At 51.6% G+C, this 26,590-nt stretch overlaps 1 protein-coding gene across 1 annotated transcript; it reads right to left on the bottom strand.

Annotated features, from left to right (window-relative positions):
* Positions 1-26,590, bottom strand: Ppp5c (protein phosphatase 5 catalytic subunit). Its single transcript, XM_075990559.1, has 13 exons — positions 26,238-26,590; positions 21,158-21,399; positions 13,882-14,029; positions 6,946-7,067; positions 4,197-4,262; positions 3,852-3,950; positions 3,003-3,108; positions 2,474-2,616; positions 2,312-2,399; positions 1,612-1,652; positions 1,338-1,516; positions 605-686; positions 1-521 (listed from the first exon to the last, which is right to left on the bottom strand). Exons 1-13 carry the CDS (start codon positions 26,356-26,358, stop codon positions 459-461), a joined length of 1,500 nt encoding a protein of 499 aa, XP_075846674.1. The 5' UTR covers positions 26,359-26,590; the 3' UTR covers positions 1-458.

Genomic DNA, 26,590 nt, shown 5'->3' with positions numbered 1-26,590 from the left:
TTTGACTTACAATAATGACTTTATTTATTTAACATATTTAATTACAGAACATAAAATAGCTGGGGGTGGCCCAGCCTCGCCCCACCCTGAAGCTACCAGGAAGAGGCCTCCCTGATGACCCTCATTTGGGGTCTTCCTATGGTAGGGCCCTATTGCTTTACCAGGGGAGGAGCCATGCAGATGAGGGGGCAGGACCTCCTCTTGGTCCCACCCCTACCCAGGTTGGCCTTCCTCCAAATGCCCAAGCTGTGCCCTACCCCAGTCTCGACTCCTCCTTCCTCTGACCAGGAGCCTGTCTTCGGCTGCCCCGCGCTGCCCCCACCCCCTCTGCAACCTAAAGGGGAATAAATACAAACTTTACAAAGTAAAGGGGGTCCAACGTTGCCCTGGGGCGGGGCAGCAGGCCGAAGGCAGGGCCATCCAGCTGGGCAGGCCGTGGTTCACTGCTGTGGGCAGCTTTACATCATTCCTAGCTGCAGCAGCGTGTTGGCATATGCCATGGGCTTGACGTTGGGGTGAGGCTGCAGCAGGGGCAGAAGGACAGTCAGAGGATCCGCCCACATGCAGCCCATGTCCAGGCAGTGCCCTGTCCCAGGCCACTCACCACTGCTGTGAATTGGTGGAACTGGGGCCGCAGGTCTGAGCCCTGGAGGTGGATGTAGGAGGCTTTGTTTCCCATCTGGTCACTGCAGGGACAGGAGAAGAGGGGCTAGAGATTAAGAGAAGGTGGAAAACAGAAGGGGGGGGTCTGAGACAGGAGGGGACTGCAGGAAGTGGAGAAAAGAGATGGTGGAGGCAGAGAAGAAACCACATTGAAGAGGGCTGAAGGAGGAAAGCCATGGAAAAGTGGGGGAAGCAGAGGCAGGAAGAGGCAGTGGGGGAGCCTGGAGACCCATCTCACCACTACCCATCCCACTGGAGGGACACAACACCACCAGGATGTTACAGCCTAGTCCAAGAACCAGAGCCTATACAACCCCATGGCTTCCTCTACACGTAGAGTAGGGAGAACATGAACTCAGAGGAAAAGGCCTCTGTCCAAGGGAAGCAATGCAGGCCTATAGGTGCTCATTACAGTAGCATGTATCCACTCTTAGTGTCTTTCCTTTTCCCTCCCTCCCTTCCTGCGGCAGAGGTTTTACATGAGGAAAGTTAAACCCCAAACCTGCCCCAGTGGTTATGCCTGTAATCCTACTACTTCAGAGGCTTGCAACAGAAATGCCATGAGTTTGATACCAGTCTGGACTACGGTAAGGCCTGGTCTCAAAAGCCACACAGACACAATCCATACAAATAAACCCTGTAGTTCAGGCAAAGGGGGGAAGAGTAAGACGCACCAATAGTTGGGGGCAGAGAAGACAGTGACACAGCGGCCACCATGGGCCACCTCATAGCCCTCAGACTTGACTTCATGGCTGCGGATGATGTAGTCAAGTTGGTTCTCCTCCAGGAAGGCCTTGGTGACATCAGGCCCAAACTGGCAGCTCACGCCCCGCTTGCTGACTGAGCGCCCGTTCTGGTAGGAGCAAGGGAACAGGAGACTCTGGGTGACTGCTGGCTTGGCTCCACTCCACCACACAGCCCACACCCACAGCAAGACACCAGGCTCACCTGTGGCTGGGGATCTGACCACAACAGGTCACACATGGGACCTGGGGGGAGGGGAGCAAATGTCAGAGACTTGTCTGTCTCCCAGGTTGCACCAGACAGGTGCCTACCCCACAGTACAGACTGGTGGTGCCGGTAGCAGGATCTGGTGGGGACATCACTGTGGCCAGGGCTCAGGGCATGCACAACAGTTCTGAGCTGGTCCCAGTTTCCCCAACATCTCTCAGTCCATTATAAGCCTCTTTCCACCCAAAGCCTCCTGTGACTCCCCACACCCCAGCAGCAAAGCCCACATACCTACTATGGTCTGTAGCTCTTAGGATGCGGCCTCTGGCCTATGTTCAGCAGGAACATCTGAGGGCCAGCCCTATCCACTCCACCCCTTCACTCTCTGCTGTCTTCCCCCACTGGCCACACCCTCACCTCTCTTCTGGTGTCACCTCAAATGTCACCACCCTGCAGAAGCCACCCACATCATCTATGTCCTCAGTGACAGTCTCTGGGACTTCAACAGGTGCCTTAATTCCTCTTTAGGGGGAGGGGAGAAAAGTGAGTGACAGGTGTGTGTCATGAACTTTGATGTTCACCGGCTGGCACAATTCCACTCACTCAAGGATGCAGGTGGGAGTGGGCCCCATGCTTGCCATGGGCATAAAGTCTATGTGAGCCCAGGTGCCCCTCTCTGTGCCAGGGGCCCATTCACCTGAGTCTGGTGGCTGCCGATTCCGCTCAATCTTTCGGATGTCATCCAGGGTGACGCCATCCTCACTGAACAAGCCTCCATGCATGATCTGAGGGAGGCATGTGTCTGTGAGGAAAGGAGCCCCTCCACCCCTCCACCCCGAACCAGCACGTGGCTCCTCACCAGCACTTTGCCGTTGATGCACTGGGCCAGTGGCAGCCACTCAAACACCTCACTGAAAAGCTCATACATCTGGGCTGTGTATTTGGCCTTCACCTCACCCTCGAACCCGTAGATCTGGTTCATGTTGTCTGTCTCGTGGTTGCCTGGTCACAACAGAGGGACAGGAGAGGCCCCTCAGCCTCTAGGTTATCATATACCTACCCGGCAATCTCAGGTGTAGACTTAGGGACAAGATGGTATTTGCTCAGTGATGGCAGGCTGGCACTATGTTTTGCAAATAAGTGCCCACATCACTACTCAGTTTGAGTTTGTATTAGTGTCCCCAGGGAAGCTGTTCACACCCACTGTGTGTGAACTAGGAAAAGGCACCCTCCCCCCGACCTCCTGTCCAGCAAAGGGCACAGCGAAGCCCCACACTGGGCTCTGTGGCGGGTGCTGCAGCTCACCCGACACTGCTTCGGCGGTGCACAACCTGCTCAACCTTTCTTGCTGGCCCCAGGGTGGGGTGTGTGTGTGAAACCCTCCTCACCTCGAAGAAGATGAAAATGATCTGGGTACAGGAGTTTAAAGCCGAAGAGGGTGAGGATCACTTCAACAGAGAAGGAGCCGCGGTCCACAAAGTCGCCATTAAATATCTTTCTTGTTAAGAAAAGTGCAGGTGGCAGATGGGCCAGTAGTCCTGCCTGTCTCCTTGGCACCAAGGCTCCTGTCAGTGCCTCCAAAGGGGGTGCACCCTTGCCCTGCCTTTAGACTGATGCCACCCACCCCAGGACGGCACCAAGGGCCCACCCTCACCTGTCTTGGGGAAACCAATGGCATAGTTGAGGCAGCCAGCTCTTCCCCGAGAGCAGTCCTCAAACCAAAGGGGAAATGGGACAGACTTTCCTCCCAAAAGCACAGAGCCCAGGGGCCTTACATGGTGGCTAGATATCAGGAAAATATCCCATGCCAAACACGAGTACAGGCTGGGTTTGGCGGTAAATGTCTACAACCCTAGCAAGCGGGAGATAGGAGACAGGAAGCTCAAGACCATCAGGAGCTACACTTTACAGTTTACCTCCAAACAGCCCCAAAGGAAACAATACAAAAATGTGACAAACACCCGGAGCCTGGTTTCGCTCATCTGCTTACCACATTCCAACAACCCTGTGAAGAAGACCCTATCACCCCACAGTACAGATGAGGGAACTAAAGCAGGAGATGAGACAGCCTGTGGGAGTGGAAGAGCTGGGTGGACACTGCCGGTGTCTCACCCTGCAGCAGAAGAGAAAGACCTGGGGCCTGGACCTGCAGTGACCCCAGTAACAGTAAGATGATGGCCCTGGTGTTCTTCCTTAGTGGGGCTCTGCCCTCTCCACATGGGATACATGGAGGATACATAGGGGTTGGTCTCTGAGGGTAAACCGTTGAGCTCAAATATGTTGAGGAGGTCATAGAACTGGCCATGGGTGTCCCCGCACACTGTAATCTTCTCTGTCTGGAAGAAAAGAGGCCACCGGAGAGGGAGGGGCCCAGAGAGAGATGTGGGGAGGGGGCAAAGGGGAAATGAGGGGAGAGGTCACAACAGACCAAGAAAATTCATGCAGGACACAAGGGTAGGGGACACGACAAAGAGGAAGCAGACAGAGAGAGGGGACGACTACGCAGGTGACCTCCTACTGGACCCACCCTCCCGGACTACATGCACCCGCCCTCCACCCTGCACCCACAGTGTAAGACGCACCTCTTTCAGCGTCGTCTCCACCAGAGTGCTCAGCTTGCAGAGGACTTCTTTCACCTGTACTAGGATCTGGAAAACAGGGCAGCTGTAAGTAGAGCTGCTTGGGGTGGGAGTACAAGGTACTGCCCTTTCAAGGCCCTGGGAAAGCCTCAGCCGCTCAGGAGCTACTGGGAAGGTGTGGACTACTGGATGCTAACCAGGAACAGAGGTGGCCCTCAAGAGGTGTTGAGTGGCCCATGTGTCAACAAAACATCACGAGGGAGGGAGGGGGGTTGAAAGATGGCTCAGCAATTAAGAGCACTGGCTGTTTTTTGTTTTTTTTTTTTTTTTTACAGAAGATCAATTATTTTTAATTTCCAGCACCCACACAGTGGCTCACAACTATCCACATCTTCAGTCCCAAAGGATTCAGTATCCTCTTCTGGCCTCCACTGATACTGCACATAGGCAGTGTACAGACATACACATAGGGAAACAATTTAAACATCACCATCATTTCACAAGGATCTTGGTTCATCTTTTAAAATTCAACAGCATTAGGAAACACAATAGTTGGTTCACAGTATAGGAAACTTTAAAAAAGAACCAGCCTAGAGCCAGGGAGATGGTTTAGTGGGTAAGAGTGCATGCTTGGTAAAGATCTGAGTTCAAATCCCCAGGGAGTGTGTGTGTGTTATCTGTAGTTCCATCACCGAGGGGGCAGAGACAGTCAGATCCCTGGAGCTTGTGGGCTAGCCAGCCCAGATGAACCGGTGAGTTTCCAGTTGAGTAAGATTTTGTCATCTGCCCTTCCCCAGCACCTGCAAGTGTGTATTACATGTGGATGGTGGATGCATACATGCATACACAGAGCTAGACTGGACACGTGTCATAAAGCTCCTTAAAATATAAGCCTCTCAGCTGGGTGGTAGTGGTGCATGCCTTTAATCCCTGCACTCGGGAGGCAGAGGCAGGTGGATCTCTGTGAATTTGAGGCCACCCTGGACTATAGAGCAAGTTCTAGGACAGGCTCCAAAACTTACACAGAGAAACCCTGTCTCAAAAAACAAAAACCCAAGTCTCTCTCTGCAGAGAAGGGGGAGGTGGAGGACCTTCTACCATGCAGTGGTATTGGCAATTTGAGAATCTGCCTAAGTGGGTGTCCTGGGACACACCTGTAACCCTGGCAGGTTAAGTCCAGATTCTTCTTTTGTTTTATTTTTCAGACAGATTCTCACTCACTGTGGATCTTTAATGGTCTAGAAAGCCTATGTATAGCAGGCTGGCTTGAACTCAGAGATACATTTGCCTCTACCTCCCAATCTGGAATTAAAGGTGTGCACAACCATGCCCTGCAAAGCCTGAAGTATATATTAAGACCTTGTCTCAGCAACCCCTTCAATAACCTTAAATATATTTTGGGGAACCCCAGGAGAAATGAAAACACTAGGATATTTGTCAATGTTACTTTCACACACTGAACATGACCTTGAGAAAAGTCAAGTGTGTTTGTCAGTGATTTAGGTTTTACGTACAGCCTGTGGGTTGTGCACATTAGTTGTATTTAGTGTTCCATCATGGGGACAAGTGAACACACCACAGTCCTGTAAGTGGATGTCCTTGTTTTAGGATACAGGTTATAGTGGCTGCAACTGAGTCTCAACTAGTTCTGTTAAAAGCAAGGGATGGAGGCCCCACACCTGTGAGAAGTATGTGGCTGTTAACTGTTCATCTTTCAACTTCCATGTACGTTTAACAATTTAAAAAAAAGTGGGGAAAAGAAAAAGTGTCTGTGAGTTTGAGACCAGCCTGGTCTACAGAGCTAGTTCCAGGACAGGCTCCAAAGCCACAGAGAAACCCTGTCTCGAAAAGAAAAAAAAAGAAAGAAAGAAAAAGTGTCATTAAACAACCAAACAAACAAAAAACCCAAAAGCAACACTGGAGGAGGTCACTCTGGAAGCTGCAAAGAACTGTTGCTCTTGCTGCCCTAAGGACAGGAACAAACCAAACAGCCAATATCACAATCAAAAAGAAAACTAACAAATCCACCTGAAACCCACATGCATAGAACCCTGAAGGACACACCACTAACAGCGACAAGCAGCCCCTTTGTGGGGCAGTGGGGTTATAGCTGCTCAGGCTAGTGGCAGGTGGCTCTTATCAGGGCTAAGTACCAGGGGAAGGCAGTGATCACAGGCAGGCTGTGATTCCATCACCGGGGAGGCATATGTGTGGCTAGCTCTGTCATAGAAATGACTTCTACTGGGGGCTGGAGAGATGTTTTGGCGGTTAAGAGCAATCAATGGCTGTTCTTCCAGACAGCTTGCGTTCAAATGTCACAACCATCTACAGTGGGATCTGACGCCCTCTTCTGGCATAAAGCCACACATGCAGATAGAGTACTCATATACATAAAATAAAGCTTAAAAAGGGGGACAGGGGAAGGGAATGACTTCTATTATCTGAGAACTCTCCCAACCATGAATGTCCTCTTACTGAAGCCCCCAACTTGGGTCAGCCATGCTCTTTAAGAACTCCTCTTTCCAGTGCCTTCCGGAAGGTCTCACTTTTGAGCCTGGGTCTGCACTTGTGTAGGGCACTGCCCGACACCCACAAAGGCTGGGGTATTGGATGAGGACAAGTGGTAACCCTCAGCACAGTGCCCAGCACACAGCACTGGCCTAGGAAGCGGCAGCGTTCACGACCATTCTCCTCAGTCTGCTCAGAGCCAAGCCGGCAGTGGCAGGCCCATTCCCGGGTCTCGGTGTGTTACCTGATAGGCACACTTCCGGTGCAGTTTCTTCTGTTCCTTGTACCACTGCATAAGTTCTTTCATGAAGGTGATTGTCACTTTGCCATCCTCAAGCTTGGGCCCGCTGTATTCATCTTCAATGGCTGGTGCATGGACAAAGGGATTAATTAGTGGCTTCAGCCATGGAGGGGCAAGAAGGGGAACCTGGCCTAAAGGGATGGGGTGGGGAGATGAGGCAATGAAGAGTCCCATGATGCCGCAATGCTCCTAGGTCTTAGGGTCAGTCCACAGCTCCTACACTCCCTGACTCTCTGGCCAGTTCTAAGCAGTGGTTTCTTCCTTTGGTGCCTGTCCTTTGGAGAGCTGTTTCCCTGCCCTTTGTCCCACATTCTAAATGAGTGGCTAAGAGGGTGATTGCCAAATAATCTCTCTTCAGATTCACAGCCCAGAGCACCTGGTGACCTCCAGGTGATATCAGATGTGGGTCACTCTTCCTAGTCCTGTGCCTCCATCACACAGCGTGGGGACTGCTACTAGGTCAAACTGCACAGTGGTGTGTCCAAAGGGATGGTGGGCACCATGGCTCCAGAAGGCAAAGTTCACTGTGAAGATACTCTGACCAGAAAAGATGACGACACACGCCCTGAATGATGAAGACCCTGACAGATTGTGTCTGGGAGGAAGACATGCTGGCTCCTGTCACGCTCTCAGGAGGCAGGCCCTCAAATATAGCCTGGCTTCCCTAGCGACTCCTGGCTCCCAGGCTTCTTCAGTGGTGAGCAGATGGACTTCAATCTGGTGGGACAATGGCTAATGTCTAACTCATGCCTGGTCTATGTAGACAAGTCCCTGAAAGGCAGAGACCTGGAAGCTCCTAGAGTCTAGGACCGAGACAGTGGAACCCAGGGAGGTTGCTGGAGGGCGGCTCCCATGTCCACATGCTTTCCCTCTGCAGCTCTTCATGCCGAGACTGTGTAACAGACTGGTAAGCATCCTTCTGGGTTCTGTGAGTCACTCGACAAACTAATGAAACCTCAAGAGCGGACTGTGGGAGGCCTGATTCATACCCAGTGGGTCAGAGGCATGGTCAAAACAAATCTGGGACTTGGAACAAGCAATGCCATGGAGGCAGCAGGTTCCACTTAAGTATGGCACATACATGCCTACTCACACGACATGATAATCAATGAAGGCTTTTCAAAAGGGTGTGTGTGGGGGAGGAAGCTTAGGGTCGCACCTCAGTTTGTCAGAACTGATTTGAATCAGAGCAATCTGACGATGGTACCCAGTACAGACTGAAGGGTCTGGATACTGGTGGAGAAATCTGCATACGGTCTTGGTGACCAGGAGTCTGTGCTGACTGCTGAGTGAGATGAGGACAAACTGCTCTGCTGATATACTGTCAGCACTAGTGTCAGAAGGAGAATTTGCTAGGATGGCCCTGGCTCACAGAAATGGGTCTAGAAGGAAGAAGATAAGAGGGGAAAGGAAGGAATCTGGCTTCTGGGCAGCCACGTGGTCACCCACTGTACAGGGCCACAGTTGTGCTGTGCGCTCTCCTCAGAAAATGTGATCTGCTCAATTTCCTGGCCAAAGCTTTCTAAGATGGCTAAAACTGCAGCAGAGAGTGTCAGGTCCGCCGCTGGCCTGAGACCAACTTCCCCTTCAGCAGCACCTGGGAAAAAGCCACACGGGCAACGGACAGCACCTGCAGGACCTCTGGTCACCAAAAATAAAAGAAAGGACTAGAGGAAGACCAAGACACTTCTGAGAGCAGAGAGCCTGGTGTGAAGGAGTTGACTGTGACTCCATTATTAGCCCCCCAGGGAGCCTTCCTGCAGTGGGTTCTGAAGGAACATATGTAGGGCCCTGGCTGCCTCAGAGTTCTGCAAAGCAGAGGACATAAACACCAGGCCATGTGACAGGTAGTGCTAGTTGCCCACTTTATAGAGTCCAGAATCACCGGGAGATGGGCTCTGGGCATGTCTACAGGGGGATTACTGTATTAACTGAGGAGGGAAGACTTGCCAGTTGTGAGTGACACCAGTCCCTGGGTGGGATCCTGGATTGTGGGAGCAATATGATCAGCTGCTTCAAGCTACTTGGCTTCCCTGCCATGATGGACTATACCCTTAAACTGTGGGCCAACGCCCCTTTTCTTACACCACTCAACAAGGTATTTTATCAAAGCAACAGGAAAAGAAACGAACACAGACTTCTATGGAACAGCCTGCCTGGTGGGTCAACCAGAAGCTACTGTAATAGCTCACTTTGAATGGGAGTGCCTGCCTCCCCCATCAACACTGAGTGGAAGGATACCACAGAAAAGCAGCTGATTTGTTTCTCGTGCAAGCCATAAGGGGTTGGTGTTAGCATGAACCCTCTTTACCCCATGGAACTTTACAAAACCAGTTCAGAAGTTTTGCTAGATCTGGGCTCCCTATTCCTCTTGTAGGTCTGAGATGCTATTAAAAACATCAAGCAAATAAACTAGAACATGAAGAAAGAAGGAGGAGTTCATCTCAGGAAGGGAGAAGCGCTGAGGGTTACTAAAAAAAATAAAACAGGGCCAGATGTGCTGGTGCATGCATGCAATCCTAAAACTTGGAAGGCTGAGGCAGGAGGATTGTTAAGTCTGAGGCCTTCTTTAGCTTTACAGTGAGAAAAGATGAATAAGGAAAATGAAGAGGAGGGACTGGCAAGGTGGCTCAGCAGGTCACCAAACCTGATGACCTGATTTGATCCCTGGGACCCACGTAGTGGAGACAGCTAGAGAGCTGGCTCTTCTCAGGTGTCCTCTGATTTCTACCCTCACCGTACACTGACAATCAAAACACCCTGGATACGAGAGCCCACGTGCACTGTGGTAAAGAGTGTGAAACTTGGGGCTGGAGAGTGTTGGGGACTGACACACACCACACATACACACACCCAAACCAAGAGAAAAATGCTCTCAATACAACATGTCATCACAGCTGGGATAGGGCAAGGGGCCCTTGCTAGAGCCGGAACATTCAGTGAGTCCACAGGTATCTGCTCTACTTATCCTTGTTTGGAAATGTTTAACCTTTCCAAAACAGAGATTTTGGTACGAAATCTGGTCTGGCTGGGTGATGGTGGCACCGTTTATTCCCACTTGGGAGACAGAGACAGGTAGATCTCTGTGAGTTCAAGGCCAGCCTGGTCTACCAAGTGAGTTCCAGGACAGACTCAAAGGCTACACAGAACCCTGTCTAAAAAAAGAGGGGAAAAAAAAAGAAATCTGGTCTGATATTGCCTCGAGTAACAGGCATATTAATAACAATAAAAGTTAGCAAGAATAAAGATTTTTAAAAAATAAAGATAAAGGCCAGGCGATGGCGGCGCACGCCTTTAATCCCAGCACTCGGGAGGCAGAGGCTGGCGGATCTCTGTGAGTTCAAGGCCAGCCTGGTCTACAGAGATAGTTCCAGGACAGGCTCCAAAGCCACAGAGAAACCCTGTCTCGAAAAAACAAAAAATGAAGATAAAGAGTAGGTGTCTTGGCTCAATGCCACCACTCTACCCCGGGACTGCAAGCAGTAGATTAAAGAGTTAGAGGGCGATGAAGAGAAATCATAACACCCTGGATACGAGAGCCCACGTGTACTGTGGTAAAGAATGTGAAACTTGGGGCTGGAGAGTGTTGGGGACTCGCCTCGACAAAAACACCTCTTGCCAAGGAAGGGGCATATTATGGGATGTACAGTGTACCTCGCTAGGCAATGTCTTCCCTGTTAAACAGAAGTGTGGAGTCCACACTCTGGCAGGAACTGGGCATGCTGCCCAAGCTACCCAAGCCCACGCCCTGTGCTGCAAGGACAGGAGGGCTAGCCTGGGCACATTTCTGTGCAGTGGCCCTAGGCATAGCCTTGACTGGGGCTTACAGCAAAGACTCTGCCAGAAGAATTCAATGTGAAGGCTTTCTTTACTTTGCTGTGGGACAGTGACTGCGGCTGTCCCTGTGCTGAAGGGCATAACCCACGACTTCTGTAGTCACTCCAGGAACAACAGGGTTCACAAGCAGCACCCAAGGCGGCGCTACCTGGAAAGGCAGGGAAGGACCCTCAGGAGCAGGGGACCTCTCCTCAAGGCTGACTCTGAGGAGCTGGGAAGCAAGGGAACAGTTCTGCGTGGTAGCTAAGCAGTACCACAAACTAGACGGTACTGAAACCATATCTGTACCTGTGTTGAGACACATTCTGGAGGAGGACAATGTAAACCTGGCCTGACAAAGGGTTGTTTATTTGGAACACAGACCAGGGAAGGTTGGAGGAGCTCACTGAAGCAGGAATGGTCGATGCCCATCAGCAGTTTCCAGATGTCCCCAGTACTCATGCTAGAAGGCCACCTGCTCCAGGAAATGAGTGAACATGGGGGCTGCAGCATGGCAAAGATGGTGGAGTCTAGATGTGTCCACTCAGGTATAGCTCGACTACTGGTAGCTATGGGACAGAGTCCTGTGGAAGAACATCCTGAATAGCTGGTGAGCTGGGGTGATGCTGGTGGCTGTGACAAGACTAGATGGGGACACTGTCTCTGGAGACTGTGGCTTTGCTTGCCCAGGTGGAATGGAAGACAAACGGCCAGAGCGTGCTCGGAAAACCAGAGGACAATGCACAGACAGATGCAGGTGACAACTGTCACCTGTCCACACCAAACGACAGTACAGGTCATAACATCTAAGCCCTGGCTGGCAGGGAGATACATACACTCCTTGGAGCCAGCTCACCAGAGAAGAGGTACTGGCACCCAAAGGACTGGCTGGCTAAGTGACTTACCCTTGAAACCCCTGCACTTGGGAAGTTGAGGCAGGAAGATTATTATGAGTTTGAGGCCAGCCTGGACTAGAAGTGAGATCCTTTATGTCCTTGCTCCTCATACACACAAAAGCCCGGACTCACACACCTGAGAAAAACCAAAGGAGCCTGTGATTGGATCTGCCTCTGTCTCCTGGAAGTTGGGGGTGAGGGGGTGCTGTGAGCACATAGCTCTTGTCAAGAGAGCCACATGATCCCACTGTTTTTTTCCTATTCTTAGCCCCCTTCTCTGCTTCCAACGCTGGAGCACTGCCACAGAATACTGGAGTTGTGGCAGACTCTTAGGCATGGTACTACCTGTGGTACTACCTGCAGTTTTAAACCTTATGCCTGCACAAAACGGATCAAAGACCTCAACATAAAGCCAGCCACACTGAACCTTATAGAAGAGAAAGTGGGAAGTACACTTGAACGCATTGGCATAGGAGACCACTTCCTAAATAGAACCCCAGCAGCAGACACTGAGAGAAACAATTAATAAATGGGACCTACTGAAACGGAAAAGCTTCTATAAAGCAAAGGACAAAACGACAGCCTACAAAATGGGAAAAGATCTTCACTAACCCCACATCAGACAGAGGTCTGATCTCCAAAATAGATAAAGAACTCAAGAAATTGGACACCAAAAGATCACATAATCCAATAAAAAGAAAAAAAAAATGGAGTAGAGACCTGAACAGAGAACTCTAAACAGAGGAATCTAAAATGGCTGAAAGACACTTAACGAAATGTTCAACATCCTTAGTCACCAGAGAAATGCAAATCAAAACAACTCTGAGATTTCATCTTACACCTGTAAGAATGACCAAGATCAAAAACACTGATGACAACTTATGCTGGAGAGGTTGTGGGGAAAAGGGAACACTTCTGCATTGCTGGTGGGATGCAAGCTAGTATTGTAGGGTGTTTTTTTTTTTAAGATTTATTTATTATGTATACAGTATTCTGTCTGACTGTATGCTTGCTGGCCAGAAGAGGGCACCAGATCTCATTAAAGATGGTTGTGAGCCACCATGTGGGTGCTGGGAATTGAACTCAGGACCTCTGGAAGAGCAGTCAGTGCTCCTAACCTCTGAGCCATCTCTCCAGCCCCAGTAGGGTGATTTCTCAGAAAATTAGGAAACAACCTTCTTCAAGACCCAGTAATACCACTTTTGGGTATATATCCAAAGGATGTTCAATCGTGCCACAAGGACATGTGCTCAACTATGTTCATAGCAGCTTTGTTTGTCATAGCCAGAACCTGGAAACAACCTAAATGCCCCTCAATCGAAGAATGGATAAGAAAAATGTGGTACATTTACACAGCGGAGTACTACACAGCAGAAAAAAATGACGACAGCTTGAATTTTGCAGGAAAATGGAACTAGAAAACATTATTTTGAGTGAGGTAACCCCCAGACACAAAAAGACAATTATCACACGTACTCACTCATAGGTGGTTTTTAAACATAAAGCAAAGAAAGCCAGGCTACAAACCACAATCCCAGACAACTTAGACAACAATGCGGACACTAAGAGAGACTTACATAAATCTAATCTACATGGGAAGTAGAAAGTATAAAAGACAAGATCTCCTGAGTAAATTGGGAGCATGGGGACCTTGGGGGAGGATTGAAGAGGGGAGGGGAGAGGCAGGGAAGGGAGCAGAGAAAAATGAAGAGTGCAATAAATATCAAAATAAAAAAATAAAGCAATAAATAAATAAACCTTCTGCTTGAATTCCTCAGGACCCAGTGGGAGCAGATAGTGCCCACACTCAGTAGGGAAAGCCAAGGATGACAGTGATTAAGGCCATGTCACTCACAAGACATGGTGACAGAGATAAAACCAACACCTGTTTGGCACCATGGACCCTGACTGAGCCTAACTGGAGGGGAATGGACTAGAGCAGGGCATCTGTTAGGCTGTGACAAAAGAAAAATCCTGAGCCACCCCAACCTTAATCTAGGGTTCCCACTCTTATAATTAAAATGGAGGGGAGAGGGCTACGGAAGGCAGGAAGCAGCTCTGGTGACAACCTACCTACATCCCCTAATGTCCTCTGGAACCCCGCCTTTACCCACCAAGTGTGACAGAGATGAGTATGTAGGGTGTGGTATATGGCCAGGCCACTCACTCATGCTCTCGATGTCCAGAGAGTCCACGACAGAGCGTCTGTGCTCGTCGCCTGCGATGGCCCGCTCGAAGGCCTTCTGCTTCACAATCTTGCTGCACTCCTGGTACTTCATCTTGGCGTCCTTATCATTAGGCTTCACTTTCACCACCTGGCCAGGAAGAGGGAGTGAAGAGGTGTCATAATGGAGGGCCAGCCACCTAGCCGGTGAGCCACCAGGGTCACTACAACTGCCTGGACAGCACGGGGCTGAAGAGAGAGTTAGACTACCCAAAGATTACCACATGCTAGCGGGGCCACCCTGGACCTGTCACCTAGGACTCAGTTTTTACATCCCCACACAAGGTACACTGAACTGCCCCACAGGGTGGTTTTAGAGACCAGGACATTGTGCCCTCACTAAACAACTCTGACCCTGTTAAAACCAAACAGGTGCCCAGCTGAGCACACAAGTCTTAGGCTCCCAGCACTGCCAGTGGGCAGATAAGGGGCTAGTCTTAGAGCAGCACGGATTTCTAACACCTTAATATCCCCTAGTATAAAGTGGGGATTTGTTGGAAGGACTGAGGACCTTGGCACACAAGGGGGACTGTGCCAGTGAGCAGTTTGTTTCCCCTGGGGCTTTATGGGAAACTGAGGCTCCAATTGCTGTTTCCTCTGGTAATGGGATAGGAGACACAGTTCAAGTCCCAGCTTAGCCAGTGATGAAGGGGGAGCCTGCAGTAGGTGAGCTGGCCTCAGTTTCCTCTCTGGGTTACCAGTGTCACCTCAGAGAGAGCTGTAAAAATGAACGAGGGAGCACTTTTAAAAGATCTAACACAGTGAGTTGTGCACAGGCAGCTTTGGGTCACAGCAGTAAAGGGAGCCTGCCTATACTGCTCTGCCCTGCTTCCTGCAAACCCAGATCCCAGGAGCTCAGACACAGACAGAGCTGGGTCAGGTGTACATGTCTGCCATCTCAGCACTTAGGAGTTGGAAAGAGGACAGCTGTTAGTACCAGGCTAGCCTGGGCTACAGAGTGAGACCCTGGTCAACAGACTTCATCTCTGAGTCTTATCTTGGCTACCATAATTGTAATCAGACTCAGCCTGACCTGCTGTTGTTTAACAGTTTCCTAAGATTGGACCGTTCCATCCTACAGGGAAGCTCTTTTTTTTTTTTTTTTTTTTGGATTTTCGAGACAGGGTTTCTCCGTAGCTTTTGGTTCAGGGAAGCTCTTTTTTAAGCAGACTGGTAAACACCTCCAAATGACTTTAGGAAGTCCCTGAAACCAACCAGATTTACTAGGCCCCTCCCTGCCAGAGTAAGCAATAAAGACTGCTAAAAGTAGCCAAGCCACAAGGAAGACTCTGAGACCAGACCAGCTGCCTAGAAGAAACAGAAATCAGACAAGGTGCTTGCAAGAGGTTTAGACCAACTGAGGCATCTGGAAAGGACACTCAGCAACATGCTGACCTGCCTGCAGGTGTACAGTGTGCTCCAGGTCCCCAGCTTTGTGAGCTGTCATCCATGCTAGGGTTGGTTTTGGTGATACAGCTGTCATTGAGTCATTTCTCCTCCTGTAAGTAACCCCTCACCCACACTCCTGTTATCCCCGATAAAACTCACTGGTTCCCCAAGTTGAACTGTGGAGGTACGGTCTGTTGTGGGATCCCTATCTGGGGTAAGTAGGTATGTGTGCTCCCAAAAAGTTTTGTCACAACCATCCTAAGATTGGGCCCTCTACAGTTTCTGTGCTATTAAAGAAGGAAGTCCTAGGGCAGGTCCTCAGAATGCTTCCCCCAGCCCCAAAGTTGGCTGAGTGAGTCAGAGCCTGGGCAAAGACAACTGCTACTCCCTGCAGGTGCTTGGCCAACAGCAGGCTGGGCAGGCTCAGACTGGGCCACCTGCCAGACAGCTCCACTGGGGTGTGGGTGTGGCATCAAGCTTAAGAGCTGCCAGTTTTAGGCAGCCCTTGGAGCCCTTCCCAGGGAGAGGCAGAAAGGCCAGGTTCCCTCTGCTCCCTAGGATAAAGTCTACATGGCTTCAAGCCTGGCCCTCAAGACCCACCCTATTTCTCTGTGGCCTGGTACTGTCTCTCCTGTAACTCAGGCTTTTGGTCACACTGCCCTTGTCCACACATTTCATTCCTAATTTCAACCTCCTTTCTGCTCCTCTTCCTCATGAAGCCTCCAGAAGGGTGAAGACAATGTCTTCCCATTTCAAGTGGCACTGGAGGGACAGAGCTGTGTCCTAAGCAGAGAATGAACACCTCGCAAAGGAAGAAAGAGTGGCAAACACATCCCAGGAGCCAGACCCATCTTCAGGTGAGCTGCATGCTAAGAAGGAAGATGGAGCTGGGTGCTGCCATTATGGTGAACGACCCTGGCTCACAGTATCCTCTGTATAGCTCGATAGGCTGGCCAGCACAATTCCCAATACACAGAGTGGTAAAGTTATTAACCCCAAAAGTCAAGGTTCTTTGCACTCCTGGATTAGTTTGTGTCACCACTCACATGAAGCCTAGTGCTTCCCTCCTGCCGCCCCCAGGACAGAGGCAGAGAGTAGTTCTCCAGGCTCTGGGTTCTGGCCTTCAGGGCATGTGTCCTGCTCAATCAAGACCCCCCAGTTTCTAGAAAGTAGGGTGTGGTGCTAGGACCCCCCAGAAGTCTGGTGTGAGACTGTACTACCCCAGACCCAGCAGCAGTAATCAATTCCCCGGGTCTGCAGCGCAGGTGTTGAAAAGATTGCTAGGTATGACCGACAAAAAGAGCTCCTCTCCCGAGGAAAGGTACAGTTTTACACTACAGGGCTCTTCGGGGCCTGAGACCCATCCCATCAGAACTAGATGCCACACTAGACATCTCGTTCCTTTTTTTCCTCCTTTTTTTGAGACTACGTAGCCCAGGCAGGCCTTGAACTCATAGAGATTTGCTAGCCTCTAACTTCTGTCTCTCAAGTGCTGGGATTAAAGGCATGCATCACCACACCTGGCCCATGGACATGTCTTTAAAGAGTGGCATCTGAAGCCAGGTACAGTAATGTGCCCAGTATTCCAGGGATTCTGGAAGCCCAGGTAGGAGAATGGCTTTATCCTAGGAGTTCAAGGACAGCCTGAGTGTCACAGTTACTTTCTCAAAAGGCAAAACCAAGCAACAAACAAACAATTCTATGTGGACTGCAACTGTGGCAATGCCCTGTGATGTTCATGTGGTTCAAGCAGACCCTGCACGGGTAAAAAGGGATAGGGCAGGTGCATGTCATCAACCACGCTTCTGAAAAAATGAGATGTCTTTAAAAGCTGCCCTCTTCAGGGACTGAAGGTACGGCTCTGTGGCACAGCTTGATGTTTGTGAAGTAATTAGAACAAGATGAGGTTGTGAGGCTAGGCCTCCTTGAAAGGACTAGGGGCTTTAGAAAAACAAAGAATAGGCTGGGTGGTGGTGATGCAAGCCTCTGAGGCAGAGGCAGGCTGATCTCCGTGAGTTTGAGGTCAACCTGGTCTACAGAGCAAGTTCCAGGACAGAGTCCATAGCTACACAGAGAAACCCTGTCTTGAAAAACCAAAAACCAAAACCAAACAAAAAGCCCAACCACCCAACCAAACAAAAAACCCCAGGAAGAACAGAATGGGAACGAGGCTCAGTGGTAGAGCCCCTGCCTAGAATCCCCCAGTGAGGGAATGGGGGCATGGTTCAGCTGTAAAGTGCTTGCAGAGCCCCAAGTTTCCTCAGCATTGACAAAAATACAACAAATGGCACTGTCAGCTGCCAGGTTCACTGGTAGTCACTACTATAAGCCCTGGGACACATGTTTGGGAACTTGGACTTACTAGGATTGCAGAAGCTATTGGGGCATAATATACTCCATCATGACACCCACAGCAGACTCAAGGCAGTTCCATATTTCCATATTACCCACAAGGCTCTACTGGCAATGAGGCCGGCAGTCCCCCCACCTAGGAGCAATCTAGAGCTTCAGTCATTCAGGCCTGCTGTGGATACAAAGCAAAGCGCCCATACTTATCAGAACTGAGTACAATGGATACAGACCAGCAAGAACCAACAAAGAGCGTTATGGTTTACCTGCATAGACAATGAGATTTGGCCCAGAGGAACCAGATGGTGCATCACATAGTAGAGATAGTATGTCAGGTAGCCCATTAGGGGCAGCCTTATATACAACACACCTTTTCTCTAGTGAGTGAATCTACCACAACACCCCCAGCACCTGCTCAATGCAGCAGGCGGGGATATCGTCAGTGCTAACAGCCCAGGGGCCAGCATGGTGCCAGGAACTTACACTTATGCCCTGGTTAGGAGCCTGACTCAGGACAGGCTACCACCTTCTGGAATTCCTGAGAGACTGCAGGGGAATGACCTGCCTTACCTCTCAACTTCAGTTTCTGCATCTGTAAATCAGGGATAACAGTGGTTTCTGCTGTGCAGGGGACCATGGAGAAGAAATGACTTTCATGGCCTGAAGGTTGCTGGCATGTGAGTGCTGAGCTAAAGACTAACTCTGATTGTCCCTGTTCCTTTTGTATCACTCTATCAAGGGCATCAAAATGTGTTTCTAAGAAACACAAAGGTAAGCCGGGCGGTGGTGGTGCACGCCTTAATCCCAGCACTCGAGAGGCAGAGGCAGGCGGATCTCTGGGAGTTCGAGGCCAGCCTGGAACTCCAGGACAGGCTCCAAAACCACAGAGAAACCCTGTCTCGAAAAAAAAAAAAAAAAAAAAAAAAAGAAACACACAAAGGTAAAGTCTATCATCAACCAAAAAAACCCCACAGGACCCTTAGTCAGGGTAGAGAGTAGAGGAAGACCACTGCGCCTCCCCCTCCAGGGCTGGTCTAGGTCTGCAAGGCTGACTGTGTTCCAAGTGCATAGGAAAGAACAGCGAGAACCAATTGAGATGTGACCCAGGAAGGGGCGGGCCCATGTGGAAGGGCTAGCTGGGAGAAGAGGGGGAAGTGTGGTAAAGGAGATTGACTGCTACTAAGAGTCCAAGGTGCCCCCAAGTGGAAGAGCAAACAAAGACACACCCAGGTCCTTGTGCTCTGCAATGTTCTGGCACAGGCATAAAGCGAGGATGGAGGCCCATTTCACCGTGGGCTGCCTACTGAGGAACCCTGGAGAACATGGCTGATGCAGAGCCAAAGGTAGTCCCTTTCCATATTTACCCACTTGTTCAACCCTCACAATGACATTGCCAATGTAGGCCTATGTGTTCCCTGGTTACAGGTGAAGCCCAAGGCATCTGAAGTCACATACCTCGGTCAGATCTTGGAGCCTGTGCCTTCACATTGTGCTCCAGTGGCTGCACACCTGACTCTAGCCCATAGGAAGAAACAGATGCTGGAGGCAGTGGAGAGCATCTATACTCATGCACGTTAACAAGGCTTTTTACAGAAGGAGCTGCCCTCTCTTCTGCTGGAGATGGAGAGCTGACTGCAGACAGTGCTCTGGCTCAGCTATGGAGCTGGGTCCAGTCTCAACTCATTCCTTCCACGTGACCTTGGAGATGGGTGTCTCCTTTCTATTCAGGGGTAGATTCACACATACACAATGCTCACAGTTGTACTGAGCCCTCCATGTGCATACTGAGGTTGAAAATGGCTGGAGACGCAGAGCCATGGGTTCATGTGTTCCAATCAAGGCCTGACCCACAGGCCAGGGACTGGGTATGTCCTTCATGAATGCCAGCATCTTCCAGGAGGAAGTTTTGGGTCGGAAGCTGCCATAAGACCAGCTTCTCAGACTTGAAGGGAAAAGATCCTGGGTTCCTGCTGGGGTTCCCTGGCGCTGATAATTTAGGTGCTGGGTGTGACTCCACCTCAAGCTGGTTCTGCAGACGGCTATGGACTTCTTCCATTACTGTGGCATCCACAGAGCCTGGAGTACAGCTTGATGCAGTTGCCCACCATCCCCCAGTCTCATGGAGAATGCAGCGTTAGATGCCAACCTTGGGAGCACTCACAAAAGAACCTATTCCTTACCCCCAAGTAAAGATGTTTCTGTGAGCCCAGAGCGGTAAAGACCGTGCCCTGGTCCTGTTCTCCTGTGAGGACCCTGCCTGTCCATGGTTATTTATTTATTTACCCAGCCCTCTGGCCCCAGTGACCTTTATTCGCCACTGGAACAGAGCTCCAGCTGTTCAGGTGGTGGCCACTGCTCTTGTTACTATATTCCAGATTAGGACATCAAGGGACAAAGGTGGGGACAGGGACCATGCTTTGCTTCCCTCCTCCATGGTTATCCTTCAGTACCCTTCACATTTTTGCCCTTTGCTAAGTGTCCCTTGACCTTGGCCTAAGTCTTTACTTGGTCTGACCCTAGGCCAGGCTGAGGGACCAGATCCCTCTTGCTGCAGGAATAGCTCCTCAGCCCTCTTGGGGCCCAGTGCACACAACAGAAAGAGTCCACAGCAAGGTAGGTAGTGACCCATTCTGTACTCAGAGCACCTGAGCGGGAGCTGTCTGAAGGAGGAGAGATGCAGTCAAGGGTTACACTGGCTTCAACTCCAGCACTGGGACTTACCAGCTGGGGCCTCAGCCTCCTCACCTGTGTGACGGGGCAATCTCCTTCCCACTCTGGGTGCCTACACTGACTCAGCAGTCAGTCTGTGTGAAGGTCACAGAGTACACCTGTACCAAGCGGATGCTCTGGCAGTCCCTACCGCTGTCATGACGACTGCCAGAGCACATCGCCTGTGGGCAGTGGTGGACGAGGAACTGTCATCTAGGTCCCTTCTCTCATTGTCCCTGGAGGCTGTCCCTCTATGGTGTGTCACCCTGCTCTATTTTCTTGGAAGCGCTACTCTGTACCTGCAGTCATTTTCCTTGCCTGCTCAGTGACACAGGGCTCCCACCTGCCACAGAATCTCAAGTTGTCAAAGGCCTGCATAGCCCTTGCTAATAACTGCCACCATTACTAATCACCACCACTAATAACAGCCACAGTAGTCACAAGGCTGAGCTATTATTGACCACAGACTATGTGCCCGCACTGCTCCAAGCATGTACACAGTAAAGACTCTTCTGCAGCCACCTGAGGCTGGGCCTGTTCTCAACACACAGGGGGCAAAGAAAGGTAGAGAAGCCAGGTGACTTGCCCAGGGTCACAGAGTGCATAAAGGCCGAGAGGTGGAACAGGAACTGGCTAGAGGCCTCATGGCCATTCTCTGGGTGAGCCCTTGTATAGAGGAGACACACAATGGCTCCTCTCTATCCCTGGGGCTCCCCCCACATCCACCTGGCTAGGGTGCCGGGAGCTGGCCCATGCCCGAGGCCCGGCTCACCGTCTCGTAGTCACGTAGGGCAGCTCGGAACTTGCCCAGTGCCATGTTGCTGGCCGCCCGGCGGTAGTAGCCTTTGATGTACTTCTTGTCAAGTTCGATGGCCCGAGTTGCATCGCCCAATGCGTAGCCGTAGCACTCTGTGCGCAGGTAGGCCAGGCTGCGGTTGCCATAGTAGATGGCATTGCTGGGGTTCAACTCAATGGCCTGACTGTAGAACTTGATGGCGTTCTCGTAGTCCTTGGCTGTGGAGGAGAAGGAGGCATGAAGCCCTGTTGCCATAGGCAGGAATCCACCCTAGGTTGGTGGTCCTTGTTACAAAAGACTGGGGTTCAGCATGGAATCTGTCCCTTCTCCCTGTCCCCGATATCTGACTATATATAGCCTAAGTCTTGAGGTTCAGGCTAGTTTCCAGAACAGGAACCAATTCTATAGCAGCCTAGCAAAGCCCAGGTTGGGCGCTACTTTCAGGGCTCCAGGAAGCTTTCCCTAAGTCTCCCCAGGACTACAGGGACACGTCAGGGTACCAGCGCCAGGCAAATTGAGACTGCCTGAGCCTGTGGCTGCCCAGAGAAGGAGAGAATGGGAGGACAAAGGGAAGAAGCTCCTGAGGCTGCGAGGAGGACTGAGACCACCTGGTGCAGCAGGGGCGGTAAGGACGGACAAGGGCAAAAGGTCAGACTTTCCGTGAATTGAGCCCCAGCTGGGCCGTGAGCTCTCCACCAACCTGTGGGGTCCTCCCACCTCGACAGCTTAAGCACTACCTGGCAGTCACTGGACCAAGCCAGAGAAGTCTAGTTCAAGGTCAGAGTCCGAGTCTGTGCTGGCAGGTAGGCCTGACCCCTCCACCAGAGGGTTTATTAAACAAACAACAGAACGAAGACCTTTAGCAGTCTAAGACCTGCCCAGGCTGGAGGACTGGAATGCAACAGAGGCCTCCTGGCACTGAGGGAGAAAGCCACATTAGCCCATTTCCAGATGAAGGCTGCTCAAGTTCAGAGAAGGAAAGCCTATGCTTGAGGTCACATGGCAAGTGGCAGAAGGGAGTTCTTAGGCAGGCAGAAGTGGCAGTCTCTCCATTCTCTCTCCCGCGCCCCCATGTGCCCTGGTGGGAGCCTGGGACAGCACCAGGCTCAGTCAATGGGAAGGTGGCCTGGCTATCTTCTTTTAAGGCTGGGTGTACTCCGACAACTTAAATACCCTCTCTGTCCTTGAACTTCAGTTTCTTCCAAGAGCTTTCAACCCGGAGTGGGAGTTCATGCTCTACCCCACTTCCCGGCCCCCAGAGCACTCAGGGACTTCGGTGTTATTTGCTCAACCCACACCTTAAGGATGGTGTCCAGCTCCCTCCCCCCAAGCTCCTGCCTTGTCTGAGACGCGCCCTCCAGGGACTATTGGTGTATCAAGGATCCAGATCTGACCCCAGACAACTGTGACAAAGTGCTCAGGGCTCAGACAGCCTAAGGGCCTGATCCAAGTCCTCCACTAAAGGGGAAGGAAGCAACTGGCCGAGAGGAAGAAAGAAGGCCGGAAGGCGGTGACTGAGGGCAGAGAGAGGCAGGCCTAGGGGTGCAGCTCAGTAGTCCTTCCTGGACTTCTGTCACAAGGTCCAAATGTCCCCTCAGGAAGCTCCATTTGACCTCCGGTCTGGGTGAGGCAATACCCTGCCCCCAGCTTCCCTGTCCCAGTCCTGCCACTCTGTGCCTTTCTTAGACTTGCAGGATCTAGAACTTCCCAGACGCCACCATGGCAGGAAGATGAAGAGGGCAGCATAGTTCAGAGGGTCCCTCCCGGGAATGTCAGTGCCTCTGAGGGCTTCCTTGGTGTCCTGGTTGGGCTCCAGAGGCTGCTGATTGGTTAGTACTCAGTTGTTGGGGTGGGACTTTATCAAGTGGCACAGGGTGTGCAGTCTGGCACCTAGTGGTGCAGATTCCTAACACAAAAGTGCAGAGAGAGTCACTGGCTGGAGCTTTAGCCCCTCAGACCACTTGTCTGCACCCGAGAACCAAGCTGGGCTCAGCCTGACACACAGACAAAAGGAGGAAGGAAGAAAGAGTACAGGAACAACCTTGAAGGTGTCTACCAGCTGTCGAACTGCAGCCTGGGGCCTTCCTTCAGCTGCAGCACTATGTCTCTCTAGGTACACTGAGGTTCAATTGCCCATCTGCGTTCACAGAGGAGCACCCTGAACTACGATGACCCCTGGGTGAGCACAGCCTCCTTCCTCAGGGAGAAAGGGAAAAAGCAGAAGCTTCCTGAGCTGGGAACTAGGCTCTGTCCCCCGCTTTACTGTAGGGCTGAGCTCACAGAGGGACCCTCTATGGTTGGAGGTAGGCCTTCAGAGTCCCCGAGACTCCCCCATCCTCCACAGAGGCTAGATGAGTCGAACGAACACGTGGGGAGGAAGGGGATATCCGCCTTCTGCTCACTCACTCTGACCTTGGGCAACAAGTTTCCCTCTGAGTCGGCTTCCTCTATTTAAACCACCACCCCCATGCCCCAGGCGGTTAGGCTCAGGAGTACCTGGCCACCACAGGGGCACAATGAAAGCCAGTTGCAATTATTCTTTTTATTGGTTATTATTGTAGCCTGAGCCTGGGGTTCTGAGCTTGCCATTGCCTGCCCACAGGAGTGGGAGGCCTGGACCAGGAAGGGTACTATTCCTTCAAGCCAGTTCTTGGCCAGGCCCCTCTGGCTGCCTGCCCTGCCCCAGGTTCCTGAGAGCCTGAATCTTGGGACCTGAGAGGTGGGGGTAGGGTGAAGAGTCCCTCCCCATGACTAACTCCTTCCCTTTCCCTAAGCAGCAGCCCAGTTTCTGGTTGCTTCTTACAGGACCCAGTAAAGGAAGGCCATTAGGTCCAACCATTTCACAGCTGGGCCTGGTCACCTGGTGCTGGTAGCCTCCAAGCCTTCAAAGCCCTGCAAGCTCTGCATACTGTCCCGACAGCATTTCTCACACCCATTAACTCCCCTCCCATTCTAGCAGCCCCACCCCACACTAAACTCTGCCCTCCCCAGCAGTCAGTCCTATTCGGCTCTCACTTCCTGCCCTCAAGTCTGTAGAAGGCACAAATCCGAACCAGCTTTAGTTCTTCAGAGCCTCAGCCTTCAACCACCTCCACTCTGGCCCCACTCACCTAGGTGCCAGGCTCCACTCACCTTTGGGTCTTGGCCAATGGCTACCCTCCCCCTCTCCAGGCAGCCAGCCTCATTTCCTCCCACAAGCATGGTCAGAGGCTCCACCCCCTCACCTGTCCTCCCTTCCAACCTCCTCTCTTCAGTCAGGCCTCTGAATCCATTCTCAGCACAGTAGGGAGCACCAGTTCCTGTACCCAGAGCCAAGTGGCCCACTCTCTTAAAACCGTATCTCCTACCCTGAGGATGAATCTATAAACCCACCTGGCCTATAAGGCTCTACCCACTGCTCCCACTTCAACTCCCTCTCACTTTGAGACAGTCTTGCTATGTATTCCAGACTGCCACTCAACTCAAAATTCTCCTGCCTCAGCCTTCCCAGAGCTGAGATGACGGGTACACATCATGTCTGGACTTAACCCATGGGGGCCCCCTTTGTCTAGGATTCTAGATCTTTCTCACCCTCCCCCACCTCTAGCAGATCTGCCTTGCTAGGTCTAAACCTTTTGGGGGGCCATATTTGGAATAGCATTCCTAGGGACCCCACCTTCTCCCTCTTGCTACCTGCCTCCACTTCCCCACTTCCCTTCAGAACTGAGACACTTGCCCTGTGGGAGCCCAGTTCCTCACTGGCAGCATTCACCTGCCAGGCTCTTCTGGGCTGGCTTTCTCATTCACAACTGCTCTGTCAACATTACCACCAGACCTCTGATGGTCAATGCCTGGGGCTAGGTGACCAGGCCTGTGGCTTTCTTTCTGGAAGAATATTCTTCTCTGAACCTGTGGCACCTTTCCTGGCTTCCCTTCCATCTCACTCACTTCCTCAGCAGCTCTTTTTCCGTTTTAAACATGAAAATTCCATTCTAGGTTCTTTCTAGATCCCACTATGGTGACTTCATCCATTTCCCGGGAACCTCCAACCATAGGCTGGTCACACCCAAACTTTTCTCCAGTCCAGACTGGCCCATCTACCTACTCAATGTCTTTTTTTGGACAGCTGAGGAAATCCAAACTAGTCTTCGTAATAGCTTCGGCGACTTTGCCTGGTCGGGCCTCTGATCCTAATCTCATCTTGTATCAGCCTTCCTCTCCCACCCTTAACTGGCTCAAACTCCAACTAAGCCAGTCTGTTTTCATTCATTCTCCACCTCAGGGTCTTCCCTTTAGGCATTCCCTGACCCCATTCTCTAAAGCAGACTCTAACGTGCATTCCCTACTTTGTCACCTTGATCCAAAGTGCTCATCACAAGTTAGCAATTACTGGTTTTGCTTAAACCCAAGTCTTGTGTCTCATTCATTGCTACAGCCTCCGAGCCAAGCCCAGACCGTGGCACAGGACAGTTAATGCAAATGTACTGAAGGGATGAATGAACGGACACACGTTCCCATACCTCACGCTTAACCCAAGATCACGCTTGGGCGAAGATTCTTTCCCGCTCCACCTCTACTCCCTACTCTTTTCCTCGGATCACCTCAAATCGCCTTCCAATCTAATTATCTATTTCCATCCCCACAGTTCCCTTCTCTGTCGGGCCTTCCCTCCTCGGTTGGTCACCTCAGGTCTCCCCGCTCGGCAAGCGCCATCACTGCCCTAAACACATGTCACTATTTGGTAGCGCCCTCTTCAGGTCTGACCTCCACCTAGCACCTCTGTCCAGGTCTCACATTTGGCAGTACTCACATGTCGGTTCCCCGCTTGTCCCCTATCGTTTAGCAGAGCCTGCCTCAGTCTCCCCAGTGAGTAGCTTCTGCTCCGTACTCCACTTCTTTCTAGCTCTCCCCTGTCTGGCGTCCATCCTGAGCCTCCTCCTCGCACCAGGCTACTCGGAAGTGCCTGCCCGGCGCCCAGGCTACCGCTCCGCGTTGCCATGGTTCCCCGCGGGGCCTGGCACCCCCACGGCCTGGGCCGCTGTCCACCCTCCCTCAGCCCCGTCCGGGCCGGACGCACCTTTGAAGTAGTCGTTGGCCTGTGTCTTGAGATCCTCTGCCCGCTTTAGAGAGCCATCGGCCGGGGGTTCGTCCCGGGAGTGCTCGGCACACTCAGTCCGCTCGCCCTCCGCCATCGCCATGCCGCAAAGCGACCCCCACCCTGGCAACGGCCGCTCGCGGCACCAGGCCGAACCGTCGCGAAGGAGCGCCGAGTGACCGCCGCCGCTGCCGCACAAGTGTCGTAAAGCGCGGGCCCCAAAGGCACTCCTGACGCGCCTGCGCAGCGCCCCCCCACCTCCCACGCTGGAGAGCGCGGGGAGGACAAGGTGACCAGAGGGTATCTAGACGCCCCTCCTAGAAGGAGCCAATCAG

This window comes from Microtus pennsylvanicus, chromosome 1 (assembly GCF_037038515.1).
Source record: "Microtus pennsylvanicus isolate mMicPen1 chromosome 1, mMicPen1.hap1, whole genome shotgun sequence".
NCBI lineage: Eukaryota > Metazoa > Chordata > Mammalia > Rodentia > Cricetidae > Microtus > Microtus pennsylvanicus.
The sequence above is the reverse complement of the archived record's forward strand: the minus strand, read 5'-3'. Positions and strand labels throughout refer to the sequence as shown.